This window comes from Tachyglossus aculeatus, chromosome 17 (assembly GCF_015852505.1).
Source record: "Tachyglossus aculeatus isolate mTacAcu1 chromosome 17, mTacAcu1.pri, whole genome shotgun sequence".
Classification (NCBI taxonomy): Eukaryota; Metazoa; Chordata; class Mammalia; order Monotremata; family Tachyglossidae; genus Tachyglossus; species Tachyglossus aculeatus.
This window is the reverse complement of record NC_052082.1, coordinates 16,906,154-16,921,100: the sequence shown is the minus strand read 5'-3', so window position 1 is coordinate 16,921,100 and position 14,947 is coordinate 16,906,154. Positions and strand designations below refer to the sequence as shown.

The following is a 14,947-nucleotide window of genomic DNA, read 5'->3' as shown; positions in this document are numbered from 1 at the left end:
TGACTGCCACCTGCCCCCTGCCACCCCCAAAACAGAACAATAATAAAAACCCAAATGTAACTTCTGAGGCCTACAATTTGGAATTCCGGCAGCACATTATGAAGCTTAAAGGCTGTCTTGCAAAAATATTTGCTTAACACCTCTCACCCTCACTTAGTTAAATGCAAATCAGAAGGCCCTTAAAACAATGAAGTATCGCTCTACCTGCCATTCTGTTTTTGTTTCATACCCAACACTGACATCACTGTCCCTGTTCAGCAGATTCTTCTAAATGGCATCCATATTATTCATTACAGCACTATTTGCCTTTGTTCAGGAAGCTTTTCTTCATAATTTTTAGCTTACCTAGGAAGGCCTTAAAAAGGAAGTTTAATTCTTTGAAGACCAAAGCTTTCCAATTTTTTCCATGAGACCAGTTCACAGCTAGCTCTGAGCTGACAGTGGGGTAGCCCAAATTCCAAAATCTATCATCTGGAAACATACAAAAGCTCTTGCACAGATTTCCCCCCCTCTCTTTTCAAAAGAAAAAAAAAAGACCCTAAATTGTAAATCTATTACGTCTATCTAGATCTAATCACTTGTAGAGAGATTAAAAAAAATCACAGGTACGATGAAGATATTTTTCATAAATAGAGACAAAAATAACATATATGTCTATTTTAAATTTAAGGAATATTCAACCATTAATGGATATCAAAGGAAAAGGGAATTTTAATCATCTCTCCATTCAGTCTCAGTTGGGTAAATCATATCTAAGAGATTTGCATAAATATAAACCATCAAAGACTTTTCATCTTCAAAGGGGGTTTCAAGACCCTATAAGCTTTGTACTGTAATCATCACAGGTCACAACCCTGCAGGAATAAGGCTGCTATGGCAACATAAAAAACTAATGCTTAAGGCTTAGCATAATATTCTGACTAATAGAAAGGAAACTCATTTTAAAAGCTGGCAGCCTATTTACCAGAAGCTGGATTAGAGGTGTTATTTCCCCTTTTAGCTTCTCCCCCTTCTCTCCCGGCCCCCACTAAAAAAAAAAAAAAATCTAATCACTGCAATCTTTAAAAAGCTTTTGAGCAATTTGCAGTAACTTTACAATTAAGCTAAAATAAATCACAGCTTTCAGTAATGAAGAATTATTCCTAGATCCCATCCTCCTTCCTTTCCTGGCAACCTCTCAAGGCATCACCCTCCTGCTCTTCCTCAACCCCACACACTACCTCCGCTGGCATTCCCAGAAGGGAAAATTCGACTAAAATGCCCACATAAACCAAAAAACACCAATTCTTCAAGGGTGCAAGCCTAGAAGGCCCGAGAAAAGTTCCCTGTAAACAGGCAGTACCATGTCAATCAGATGGCCAGCCCTGCAAGTCAGCTAGCAAATGGTCGTTCACTGTGGCGTCAGTGCTAAGAATGTGCTGGCATATTTTTCTCCCTCATTTTCGAAAAATCAGAAATGTTAATTGCCTCCGATCTGAGGCAAGAGTTTTAATCACCACGCTCACTCACACTTTAAAAAGAACAGACAATTCACAATATAGTCTCTGTTCAACGACAAAATATCAGCACTACCTTTTTGTCTTGAAGCGAAAAGGGGCATTTTTAATTAAATATTGTTGCCCATCCTCCTCCTCCTCCTCCTCCTCCTCCTCCTCCTCCACCCCCTTTCTTAAAAAAAATGCCTTAAGTACTAACACAAAAGGTAACTAGTGGAGAAGTTTCAATTAATTTTTTCTAAAGGAGACGATTAAATGTTTCCGGCCTGGTAAAGTGTTCATTTCAGTCAGGTGGCCGGGGAAGAGGGTGGGGAGGAGGGAAAGAAGGGGGAAAAAAATCACAAAGAGATTGGGGAGGAGATGAAGTAGCAGGCCTCAGCAATTCTTTCAATTCCAGTGCACACCCAATAGTGTGTTGGGAAGAATGCACACTGTTCAGGATTTGTGGGAGAATTGTCCCACAACAAAGGAGGGAGAGTTACGCTTGTTATAGTCCAATAAGCCATGCCAGTCAAACAAGTACCCATAGTAGGGACAAAAGGGAAGCAAGAGATTCTCACACAAAAGAAAACAAGTAAGCCCATCTTTAGCTGTGCATCAGCCTCTGGGTTTTATGGTTCACATAAATAAAAACGAGAAGAGAAAATAAACAGTAAAAAGACTTCTGTTAGACTAGGAATCTCATTAAAAAAGCAGCCAACCTCATCGTTCTACATATCAGCGCATTCTACGCAGGACAGGGTTCAGTCCTGGGGAAGAAGAAGCAATAAGAGCTTCTGGGGAGCTGCGGCTGGGGTTTGGGAGTTGTCTTCAAACCTCCTGTGCCCAGAAATTAGCAGGGAAAATCAGGAGGGAATGTGTCCTTGGATTTTTTTTCCTCCACCCAGAACGTATTGGGTTGTGGGGATGGCCTTTACAAATATTCCCAAACTACAAAATGCATCGGGCAGCGGCAAACTCCAATTGATTCACTCATCTTTTGGGGATTCTTCACCAAGAAGCCAAAATTTTGAGGTTCATGGACAGGGAGGGTTGGAGTTCTACTCCATTTGCCTTGCTGGAGTCACGTGTGCTGCTGCCTTGATATGATCTAGGCTGCCTTAGTAAGACCGTGAGACCATGAAAACAACCTCCAGTTTCAGATGCTCTCTGCACTTGAGGTTTGGAAAATCCAGGGCTGTATTATGAACTATTTCCTTCAGCAGAGATTTACAGAAATAAAGGGACCCCCTAAATAAAAATCTACTCCCTATTAACAATTAAAACAATTATAGTATAATTAGGCCTATTTCAAAGTTTCCTTAAGTAATTTGACATGCCAACCATTTTCCATTACAAGTTTTTATTGGCTGAAAAGTCAGTCATGAAACACAAACACACCTGTCGGCAATTAAAAAGGAAGAATGAGAAAACGGTCCAGGAAATAATATCTGCGCTAATTAAAAACACTAGTTAAAAGCTTCCTGTTTATTCCTCTGGTTGCCCTCAGGAGTGACCTTTTCCTTGCCTTTTTATTCTCATTTTTTCATTTGTGGCTAACGTGCTCTTGCCGGTTATGGCTCCAAATGCATCTTTGTAAAACCCATTTACATAGCCGGTCTTTCAGGTGGCAGGGAAGGGTTAGGGTCTGGCAGAGAGCAAGAAAGGCTCCGATTCTCCAGCAAGTTGGTTTCTGGGGACCAGTCTGCCGCTACTGTGAGGGCTATTGAGATGTATTCCCTCCAAAATCCAAATCTGATTAGAAGTCGGAGAGCCCTAAGTGTTACTCCTTAGGAAACCCGAAGCTGCCGTAGCCAAATCTGAGAATAAGTACAGCTGGTGTGTTTTAACAAAAATACCCCGTATTCCTGCTACTGCTTCAATGTCTCTGTCCCTTTGGTGTCTGTGGCAGAACGAGAGGGATTGATGGATCTTATTTCCACCTGGATCTTGGGTGATAATGGGTCATTGGTGACTCACCCATCTAACTTCTTCAGGATTTTCCACCTTTGGCAACATCACGCTAGAAGGCAGGGTTCTGGATTGAAGAAGGACTTCTAGATCTGACTCTGCAAGGCCACTGGATACTGAATTAATTCTCACACACTTTTCAGTTGGGCCGAAATCAAACTCTTCAAGGGTTTTCACCACCTTCAGTCGGGCTTCGGTCTGTGAGTGGAAACAAAATGCAAGCAATTTCTAAACTTCCTTGCCATTGAGAGCAAATTTCTAAGAAATGATGTGGATGGAAAAGCAGAGGGCCAGAGTTTGAAAAACTCTCTAGGTAGCTATGAAAAACAATCCAACTGACTGGATGAATATTTCACTCTAAGCTGGGGAGAGAGCCAACCCTTCAGGACCCTAGAGTCTGTAACACATCTCCCTTCCCTGCTCTTCCCCCCGCCACCCCCCACCTTAAAATAGTTTTATTACCCTCCAGATGAAAAGATGACATCTGTGGCCTAGCTCTAAGATTCCCCTGCCCTACCTCCTTCCCCTCCCCACAGCAATTGTATATATCTGTACAGATTTATTACTCTATTTATTTTACTTGTACATATTTACTATTCTATTTATTTTGTTAATGATGTGCATATAGCTATAATTCTATTTGTTCTGACGATTTTGACACCTGTCTACATGTTTTGTTTTGTTGTCTGTCTCCCCATTCTAGACTGCAAGCCCGTTGCTGAGTAGGGACCGTCTCTATACGTTGCCGACTTGTACTTCCCAAGCACTTTGTATAGAGCTCTGCACATAGTAAGTGCTCAATAAATACGTCTGACTGAATGAATGAATTCCGGTTACCTCTTTTCTGGCTAATAGCACAGTGACATTTGATTAGGTGCTTAATACAGTACTCTGCACACAGTAAGCACACAATAAATATGACTGAATGAATGGATACCTTGTTTCTTCTTTCCCATATTCTCCTTTTATTACTAACCATTTTTTTCAACTGGGTGGAATCTTGTTGCTCAGTTGAAAGAAATGAATAAAACAGTTATGTAACAGAGATTAGCTGCCAATCTATTCTGTGGACACCATACACTACCCCTACCTCAACCACTGGAAAGCAATATCAAACCTGACACTTACTCAAAAGAATCCCCAAGAAAAAAATGGTCAAACGTATTTTCCTCCCAAGGGTCAAAAATTCCACAAAATAGTTAAGATGTTTGAAAAATCTTCCATAGAAGATAAGCTGATTCCAGAAGAATTTTCTAAAATGAAACACTTTTTATTGCCTGCAAGGGAGAGTAAAAAGCCAACACTCACGAATGCTTTTCATGAATGCTTGCTCATTTCAGTTTCAAAACCAAATTCCCGCCACTTGCTGACGGCCCTTCCCAAATTCTCATTGTCAGAATGAACACTTACAAAAACTAGCTTCATCTGGGAAGCGTTTTATGATACTAATAAAACTTTAAAGCTTCTGCCTGATGAATGTGTTTTTGTTTGGGTTAAGAAAAAAAAGAAAACCCAACTATATAAAGTCATTTCAACAAAAATACCTAGCTGGGAAAGAGACAAACCAAGGAGAAAAGAGTTATCAAGCCTGATACCCAGGCTAATAAGCATCAGTGGGGCAACATATGACAATAGATTTAAACCAGATGGAGGCAGGTTTCAGATTGTGAGTGGGAGTGACGGTTCCTTCTAAATGTGGTCTGAGTTAAACTGTGTGAGGAAACAGTAGCCTACAGTCATCAGCTCGGTTCAGAATAGGGACTCTAAGACCAGTTGGAGGTGTTCTGATTTGCAGGACCGAGGCTGCTATTAATTAGGCAAAGTTTAGACAGAAGCAAGGGATGGCCCTCACCAGCTAAAGGGAAGGAATCAGGGAAGCAGAAAGTGAATGGAACTTCAAATCAAACAGCCCGGGGCTACAGAGGACTTCTTCCTTTTTCCCCCAAAGCTCCGACACCTGACCAGCAGTTGAATCCCTCTCTCTTTCTTTCACATAGTCCATCCTATATGGTATATGATAAAAAGTGCCAGTTCAAAGGTCAACTCAATAAAATGTAGATCGAGCAGCAGCACTGCAAAGAGAATACCATAGCCATTAAGAATACAGGAGCCCCAAACAGGCACTAGTGGGTGAGTCCAGCTGGGCTGGTGCAGCAAGCTGTAAATACCTCTACTTCTTTCCAAAACAGCAAACCGCTCTAAGTGGGATGGGACTTGAAGCCAATGCCAACCTGCTAAATTGTCATTGTGGGAATGGGGAACAGAAGCTAACTTCTAAGTTGGCCCGAAGATTCCACTTGGATTGGAAGCACGCTATTAGTTCAAAGCTCAAGCTCCAGGCCGATTTATGATCTCAACTGCTGCTGCATTGCCACGGTTTATGCACACTGTGGTTTGCTTAGTAAAATTAAGATCTTGCAAAATTGGCTGCAAATGAAGTACACAATTCCAAATTGGGGAACATTAAAGAAAAATGATCTAATCTGATTAGTAGCTTTCAGATTGCAACAACGAGCCCCCTGCACACACAGCAGATTCTTAGAACTTTCTGGCCCACGCTGAAAACAATCTCCTCCACTCTCATCGCCACAAAAACAGATTATGTCTTTTTAGGTGTATTTCCATACAACATCCATATTAACAGGCTGTTGCTTGCCGCAATTTACATAAACTAAGTGTGCGTCCCTCTGGTATGTATCCCAAAATATCCAGCCACTTCACTGAATTTACAGCAACCGGCAAGCATGTTGGGATTTTTCCTTTTGGTATTTTAATGGCGAAATATGTTACTGTGCTTGCAAACACACCCAGGCCATCTGTTGGGTTGAGGAGAGATTCAGATTCTGAGAACAATTAACTTTTAGTTCTAGCTGCCTCAGCCAGGGAAGCCTCCTTTCACTCGACGATGAAAAAAACCCCATCCCAAAACACATGGATTCTGTCGGCCCCTGTCTCTCTCAGTGAGATCCATTGGTCCCTCTGGTCTCCAGACTAGAATGGTGACAGTTAGGGGCATGACCAGCTGTGGAGCAGTGTAGCTGTCTCCAGCCAGGGCCCCACAGCCAGTCTCCTCCAGACAGGATCACCCTGCGCCCCATCGGAAGAGACACAGATCACGAGGGAAAAAGAAGGAAGCTGTTCATGAGGCTCATCCCTGGAGAAAGCCGGGGCTGTTTTTCTGAGTATTACCTGTCTCAGTTTTTAAAACAGGGAAAATAAGGGCTTGAATCATTTTCGCTGGGTCAGGGATGCAATCAATCAATCCATCGCATTTATTGAGCGCTTACTGTGTGCAGAGCACTATACTAAGCACTCGGGAGAGTAGAATATAACAGAGTTGGTAGACACGTTCCCGGCCCACAAGTGGTGCACTCAATGTAGAGCGCTATGTTCAAGAGGTTTGATGAGGTCTCTGGGTTGGCAGAGATGGGATAGTGGAACTAGAAGCTCCTCGCTGGAATCGCCATCTTCTGTCTCTTAAAAGATGCTTCTAACAGTGAGTCAGAGCAGGTAAATTGTTTTCAGTGATGAGGTAATAAGAAATGGAACTGATCAAGCAAGTGAGAGGTGACCCCAGAGCACCCAGTGGAAGAGACATGTGCATCCAAGTTACAAGTTTTACTCATCTTCCTTGCTCTGTTCTCTCTAGGGAGGCCAGTAAACACGTCCAGGTTCCAAATCCTCTGTAATATCTGGCTCTGGTTGGGCGAGAGAACAAGGCAAACATTTCAGGGGCCATGGATTCCTGTCACTCCAGAAAGAGAAGGACTTCAGTGACGTAGCCAGGCAGATCAAGCAACAGTCTCTAAGACCCGCAGACTTTTTTTCTTTAAAGAAGAAAATCTGCATGCAGTTGGTTCAATTGGCACCCATTAAAGCTAATAACTAATCATCCTTGCGAGTTTCTAGCTCTGAATGATCAAATCTGCAAAGAAAACAACATCCGTCCACTTTTACACTCCAGTGGAAGAGGTGGTCCCTCCCGGCAGGGTGGCTCAGTCTCGCCATCTGGAGAATAAATCGAGTGTGAAGTACAGTATAGTTTGGGACCACGCTCCATGGCGGCAGCTCAGCAGTTAGTTCATTAGTTCCAAACTTCCAGGGATTAGAGCAGCATCAATTCTCCCGTCGGATAGGATGAGACAGACAGAATACAAGATTCAAGGAGGAATGTGACAACTGAGAAGGAGCCCTTGGGCTTATTTATAAAACTACAAAGTATAAACACACCTCAATAAAGGCCTTAAATAATAGCTTGATCGCTCTTTCGTAACAGCCGAATGAGCACGCTCGCCTCCTTTCCCCTCCCCTCAGGTTGTAAGGCAATGCAGAGCAACTTCTGTGTAAATTACCAAAAGGAGGATACAACAATAATAATGAATCAAAAATAAAGATCTATGGACTAATTGGGACTTGACTATTAAAATAAGAACAGTAGTAAGTTTTCTAAACTCTAGAAGTTAGTACTATACTCTGTCCTTTTCCTTACTCGTACATCTTTTGTCACTCACAGTGGTTAAAATAGCCAAATTTTACAAAAAAATTATTATGTCTTTGTAGAATGTGTCTATTGCCTTCTTTCTCTTTTTTCTCTTCAGGGATCTTATTGTTTACCGTACTGAGGAGTTATGGAGCACAGCCATTCACTTTGGTCAAAAATAAAGGCGATTTGAGTGATAATATTATGATTGTAAATTATAATAATTATGAAATGTGTTTGAAAGATACTGTAAAGTTCATCATAGAAAACAAAAACAAAAGAAGATTCAGAGACTAAAATAGCACCCTTTTAAAATTAAGTCCTGCTTATTAATTACTGTTCTGTATCTGATATTGGGATGAAAAGTGAAAACACTGAAGGCAGAAAAGATTACCATTGTATTATATAATAACTTGGTAAAATAATAAATTACAGTAGGCGGTATGGTCAGCATTAAGAGTTGTGTTTAGTGACAGGGTTGCCTCAGAAAGTAGACAATTATAACTGACTATAACTACTAAATAGAGATTCGCATTCAAGGTGACACTGTAGAATTTTTAATTACTTTGCCAACATACACGCTCAAAACTATTTGTCCATTTTAGAAAATAAATACAAGACTATATACTGTACTTATACATAAAATGAATAATTCTATGAAAAAATAGATTTGGGGCCAGACAACCTAAGTTACCTTTTCACACTACATGGTGTGAAAATTTAGAACTGAGGTTTGTGGTGAAACACAAAATCAGATTCTTTTTTCCTCTGAAGCACCAGGAATTAAGGCAAAATATTTACTGGTTTGGAAAGTTGCTATTGTGCTGAGTTGATCATTTATGTCACATGAGATTTCAGTGTAAAAAATATACACGGATAATTATTCTTATAGGGATCCAAATGTAAAAAAAACCCTCAAAAACTTTTTTAAAAAGGAAACACTAATACAACCACTTTAAAAACATTTTACCCATTTCATTGCAAAATCATTTGTTCTGCACACAGTAAGTGCTCAATAAATACCATTGATGATTTGTGTTGCTATTTGCCAGTGAAAGGTTTTTGTTAATTTTGAATACAATACAGAAATACCAGAAAAAAAAGAAAAACAAAAACCTTCAAAAAGTCTTATTGGGTGGGGAGAAGCTCATCTTTAACAGCCTTTTGCCTCTGTTTCACTCTGACAGTGGAGCTGACTGCAGAGCTGATGGACTAACCTGGGATTTCCCAGGAATTTCCTTTTCCAGATGATCATCCAGACTGCTTGCTCCTTTACCTTACTCCTATCAATGCCTTCCTGTGAGATCCCCAAATCTTAGCACCTGTTCTTACTTCAAGGGCCCACACATCTATTTTCTCACCTCTCTTTTCTACCGTTCTCTCCTGTCTTCTCTGTCTGTTACAGATAAAACGAGAATTACAAACCCATGTCCCCAAAGAGGGCTTCTTCCATGACTCGACTATTTTTTGCAAATCTGATGATTGATCGATCGATCGATTTATGGTATTTACTGAACGTTTACCACTTGAATATCTTTTGCAAATCTGATGATTGATCAATCGATTGATTTATAGTATTTACTGAACGTTTACCACATGCACAACACTGTACTAAGCGCTTGGGAGAGTACACGGTTGCTGTCCATAAGGAACTTACAGACCAGAGGGAGAGACAGACATTAAAATAAATTACAGATGGCTATGTATGTAAGCGCCGTCGGGGTTGGGTAAAAAGCAAAATGCTCTGGAGGTACAGACCCAAGTGCAAAGGTGACACAGAAGGGAGAGAGAATAGGGGACAAGAGGGCTTCATCAGGGAAGGCCTCAAGGAGGATGCATGACTTTCTTAGGGCTTTGAAGGTGGGGAGAGTAGTGGTCTGTCAGATATGAAGGGGGAAGGAGTTTCAGGCCAGAGGGAAGGTGTGGGCAAGGGGGTCAGCAGCAAGAAAGATGAGATTGAAGTACAGTGAGTACATCGGTATTAGAAGAGTGAAATGTGCGGGCTGTGTTGTGGTTGGAGATCAGGAATTGGATGAATTTTCTCAAGGAAAACTAGCCTGTAAGAGGCAGAACCTCAGATTTAAATGAGGACAGAACATAGTTTTCATCCATGAGACCTTGGGTTCAGGATCCTACTAAATATTCCAGCTAAGAGGCATTTTCTACAACAGAGCTTCTTCCCCTCCTTGGGTGGGAAATATATAAAAAAGGTTGATGTTTAAGCGAGATGGCATACCTGATTACTTTAAACAAGTAGGAATGGGGTAGAAGGCAGTTGTTATTCATACAATATTCATTTTCCAAACGCGTCATTTTTGCTTCCCTTGAACGTGTTTGGGTGCCTGCCAAACTGGAAACATACCATGCCCTGATGAGATAATCCAAAATGGCAGTGCCACCATCTTGTAATTCCCTACACTCTCTTGGATCTTCTCACACAATGGGACCCCTTCACCTCCCTGAACCTGTGAGAGCTCCTTTACTATTTAGGAAGGTAAGGGGAACATTAGGAAACCCCTTTCAATCTCCCTTCCCTCCCCCTAAATTTTTAAGAAGAATTTTTATTCCTTCACCCTTCTGTAGAGCCTCTTGGGATGTTCTTGACATGTTCTATAATAGCAGGAGTAGCATCACAGATTCCTGGGAGCTACCCTTTACCCCCAACCTAATATAATAATAATAATGATAATAATGTGCCAAACACTGGGCTAAGCACTGAGATAGGTACAAGATCATCAGGTTGGATACAGTCCCTGTTCCCTATAGAGCTCACAGTCTGAGGGGGAGGGAAAACCTGCCATAGCTTTTAAGGCCTGAGGGTGAGTATTGCATTGAGAAGGGTTTGAGTGTACTTGGCTTGTATCCTTTAGGAACTCTAACTTAAGGCCATACCACAAGGCTTACATATTCCCACTATGCAATCAACAGTAGAGGTGGTTCTGGGACTCGGGAGAGACAAAGGAAGAAGTACAGTGCTCTGCACACAGTAAGTGCTCAATCAATATGACTGAATGAATGAATGTGAGAAGCAGCATATTTACTATTCTATTGATTTTATTTTGTTAATATATTTTGTTTTGTTGTCTGTCTCCTGCTTCTAGACGGTTAGCCCGTTGTTGGGTAGGGACCGTCTCTATATGTTGCCAACTTGCACTTCCCAAGTGCTTAGTACAGTACTATGCACACAGTAAGCGCTCAATAAATACAACTGAATGAATGAATGAATAGTGGAAAGAGCATGGGCCTGGAAGCCAGGGGACCTGAGTTCTAATCCCAGCTCCCTCACCTGCCTGCTGTGGGACCTTGGGCAAGTTACTTCACTTTTCAGTGCTTTAATTTTTGTTTTACAAAAATGGGGAGAAGCTGCCTGTTCTCCCTATCCCTTAATCTCTGAGCCCCATGTGACATAGGGCCCGTATCTGATATGCTTCTATTGTATCTATACCAGCACTTAGTACGATGCTTGGCTCATGATAAACCTCAAATTACACAATTATTGCTATCGATCATTAATAATATTAATATCAATTATCATTATTATTAATAACAGTAAGCACATACAGTAAGGGTTAACAGTCTACTAGCAATCAATACTTTCATGCAAAGGACTGAAACAGCCCAAGTTTTTGCAGTGCAGATGGGCCGCTGGGTTAGGGTCCCTTTGGTAGGTCACAGGAAATCCCGGGATTGATGCCGGAAGAGACATATCTGCCTCTTTAGGAATCTGAGGAGAGAAGGGGTATGGGAAAGAATCTCTTTTCGACTGGAATGGCTCCTACTTTGGAGATCCTTTGAGGAGGTGGGCAGATTTAGCTTTTAGCTGGAGTGTTAATGAGAATGCAGCATGGCCTAGTGGAAATATCACCGGTCTGGGAGTCAGAGGACGTGGGTTCTAATTCTGACTCCGCCATTTGCCTGCTCAGGTAAGTCACTTAATTCATCTGGACCTCAATTACTTCATCTGTAAAATGGGGATTAAGTCTGTGAGCCCTGTGTGGGACAGGGACCGTGTCAAATCCAATTATCTTTTGTCTACCCCATTGCTTAGTACAGGGCCTGGCACATAGTAAGCACTTAACAAATACCATATTAAAAGAAAAAAGTGGCTTGGTGGTGGGGGCACCTCATGTTGGTTCCAGTTCCAGCCAAACTCCCAACTCCTGTTCCTTCGTGAATATCAGAACCTCCCAGGACAGAGGGAGAAGAATCTTTTCAGGGAAATTCCACCTCTCATCCCCTCACTTTGCTCTGTTCTGGGTTCCCTCCCCTTCTTGCTATACACTCATTCTCTCGGGGGTTCATCCTCTCCCATGGCTTGAACTACCATCTCTATGTGGTTCACCCACACCTCCATCTCCTACAATGAGGCAAAAGAATGATTGCCAAGCAAGGCTCCTTGTTCAGGATAGAATGATGGGAACTGGGAATGGATTGGGGAAATTTTTTTAAGTGGAAAAACCTTGGTATGTTTTGTAAGCTCCCTCAGGGATCATATCTACCAACTGTATTGTACTGTACTCTCCCAAGTGTTTAGTGTAGTGCTCTGCACAAACAGTTAGTACTCAACAGATGACACCAACTGATTGATATTTTGAGTAATTATCCACTGGTGCACTGGAAAGTCACACATCCAAACATCTTTAGATCAGAACTGGCTCAGGTAATGAGGTTTGGGACAAGTGATCCAAATTTAGTTAGGCTCCTTCAGACAGGCTGAGGCAGGGCAGGAAAGGATTTCAACTGGGCTCCAGGGCAGCACATGGGCAGTGGGTCCTGCTGCCTGGAAATGGGTGGGACACAAGGGCCATCGATTGGCCCTAGAATCTAGTTGAGAGGGTCATCTGCATTGGTGGTTTCCTAAGCCAGGAACTGTCCTCAGGGCCCATCGGTTTTATGACGTCTGACATGCTAAATTGATTTTCCAGCATATTCACTGGCCATTAAAGTCCCCTTTCGGCACCTGATTAGTCCCAGAGGATGCTTTGGTGCCTTTTTTTAATTTTATGGTATTTGTTAAGTGCTTACTATGTGCCAGGCACTGTACTAAGACTGGGTAGATAAAAGTTAATCATGTTGGAAACAGTCCCTGTCCCACAAGGGGCTCACAATTTTAATCTCCATTTTACAGATGAGGTAACTGAGGCACAGAGAAGTGAAGTGACTTGCCCAAGGTCACAGAGCAGACAAGTGGAGGAGCTGGGATTGGAACTCAGGTTCTTCTGACTCCAAGGCCTGTGTCTATGCTGCCTCTAATGATACTTCTAATGCTGCCTTACCCCAAGAAGGTCTCACCAACTTCCCCTAGTTTGGAGGTCGAGAAGAGTCTATTCCCATGACAACGCCCTTATTCTTTTCATTCATTCATTCATTCAATCATTCAATCATATTTATTGAGTGCTTACTGTGTGCAGAGCACTGTACTAAGTGCTTGGAAAGTACAATTCAGCAATAGAGACCATCCCTCCCAGCACTGGGCTTACAGAAGGGGGAAGATAGACATCAAAACAAGTAAACAGGCATCAATAGAAATGACACACACTTTCTGTTTACCTCTGTGTTTGGGGTAATAATAATAATAATAATGACAATATTAATGATGATAATAATGTCTGCTGTGTGACCTTGGGCAAGTCACTTAACTTCTCTGGGTCTCAGTTACCTCATCTGTAAAATGGGGATGAAGACTGTGAGCCTCATGTGGGACAACCTGACTACCTTGTATCTACCCCAGCACTTAGAACAGTGCTTGGCACATAGTAAGCGCTTAAAAATACCATCACTGTAGTAATATTATTATTATTAATAATAATAATACCACAGTGATGGTATTTTTAAGCGCTTACTATGTGCCAAGCACTGTTCTAAGCACTGAGCACTGTTCTAAGCACTGGGGAAGATACAAGATAAGGTCAGACACAGTACCTGTCCTACATAGGACTCACATTTTAAGTTGGAAGGGGAAACATGTATTGAATCCTCACTTTACAGATGAGGTAATTAAGGCACAAAGAAGTTAAGTGACTTGCCCAAGGTCACACAGTAGGTACATGGTTGAGTTGAGATTAGATCCCAAGTCCTCTGGCTCCCAGGCTCACGGTTTTTCCTCTAGGCCATGCTCTCTGCTAGTGCACCAAACACACCACCTTCCTTTTTTCCTGCCTATCTTTCCTGAGCAAATACTACCCTTCCAGCCCAGCACTCCAATCATCAATGCTGTCCCACCATATGTGAGCCAAAAGCTTTAGCAACACTTTCAGTAAGGTGCTGACACAAAGAATCTTGTCTGCATAAGTATGAGGTTATAAAAGTTTACTGACAGAAGTATAAACATCTAGGAAGGAGATACAAACAGGCTTTCAGTGAAAACAAATCAACCTCACTAATTTAAGCTGATTGCAAGATGTAGTCCTTGAGGGTTTTTTTTTTCTCTTTCCGGAGGATGCTTTCTGCTGTATCGCCGATTACCATCACAAACAAGATTTCTTTAGCTGCGTTAGTCTTCCTGGAGAGAATGAATGAATTACAGGATGATGGAATCATGCATCAAGATTCAATTATAAATCGGGGAAAGAAAGTCATTTTCTGGCGCACACTGAACCGAACCATAGAGTCCCACAGATTATTCTCATAGGTGAACGAGTTTTTAAATGAAAAGACATAGACCAAAACCCACCTGATATCATCAGTAAGTTTCATCTTTGGACATTTCAATTATTGTCAAAAAAAATTCTCATTTTAAAATGATCAATCATTCACTCCTCAGGGTCTTTTGACTTAACAGTCTAGCAGCTCTCCAAACTACAATTGGAAACAGGAGAAAAATTAAGTTCTCTTTTAAGGGGTTCATCATGAACTAACATGATTTTAAAGGAATCTTGCCAAAGTTGCTGCAAAGTTCATTGTGGGTAAGGAATGAATCTACCGACTCTGTTATACTGTACTCTCCCAAGTGCTTAGTAGAGTGCCCGGCACATTGTAAGCACTAGATAAATTTGATTGATTGACCTGAGATCATTTTCCA

General features: G+C 41.6%; 1 protein-coding gene across 1 annotated transcript in view; it reads right to left on the bottom strand.

Moving 5' to 3' along the window:
• Positions 1-14,947, bottom strand: part of CLYBL (citramalyl-CoA lyase) — a 192,252-nt gene that overhangs the window by 22,792 nt on the left and 154,513 nt on the right. The window contains exon 3 of the mRNA XM_038758796.1: positions 3,456-3,644. Coding sequence (XP_038614724.1) covers positions 3,456-3,644 — 189 coding nt within the window. The remainder of the gene's footprint in view (positions 1-3,455; positions 3,645-14,947) is intronic.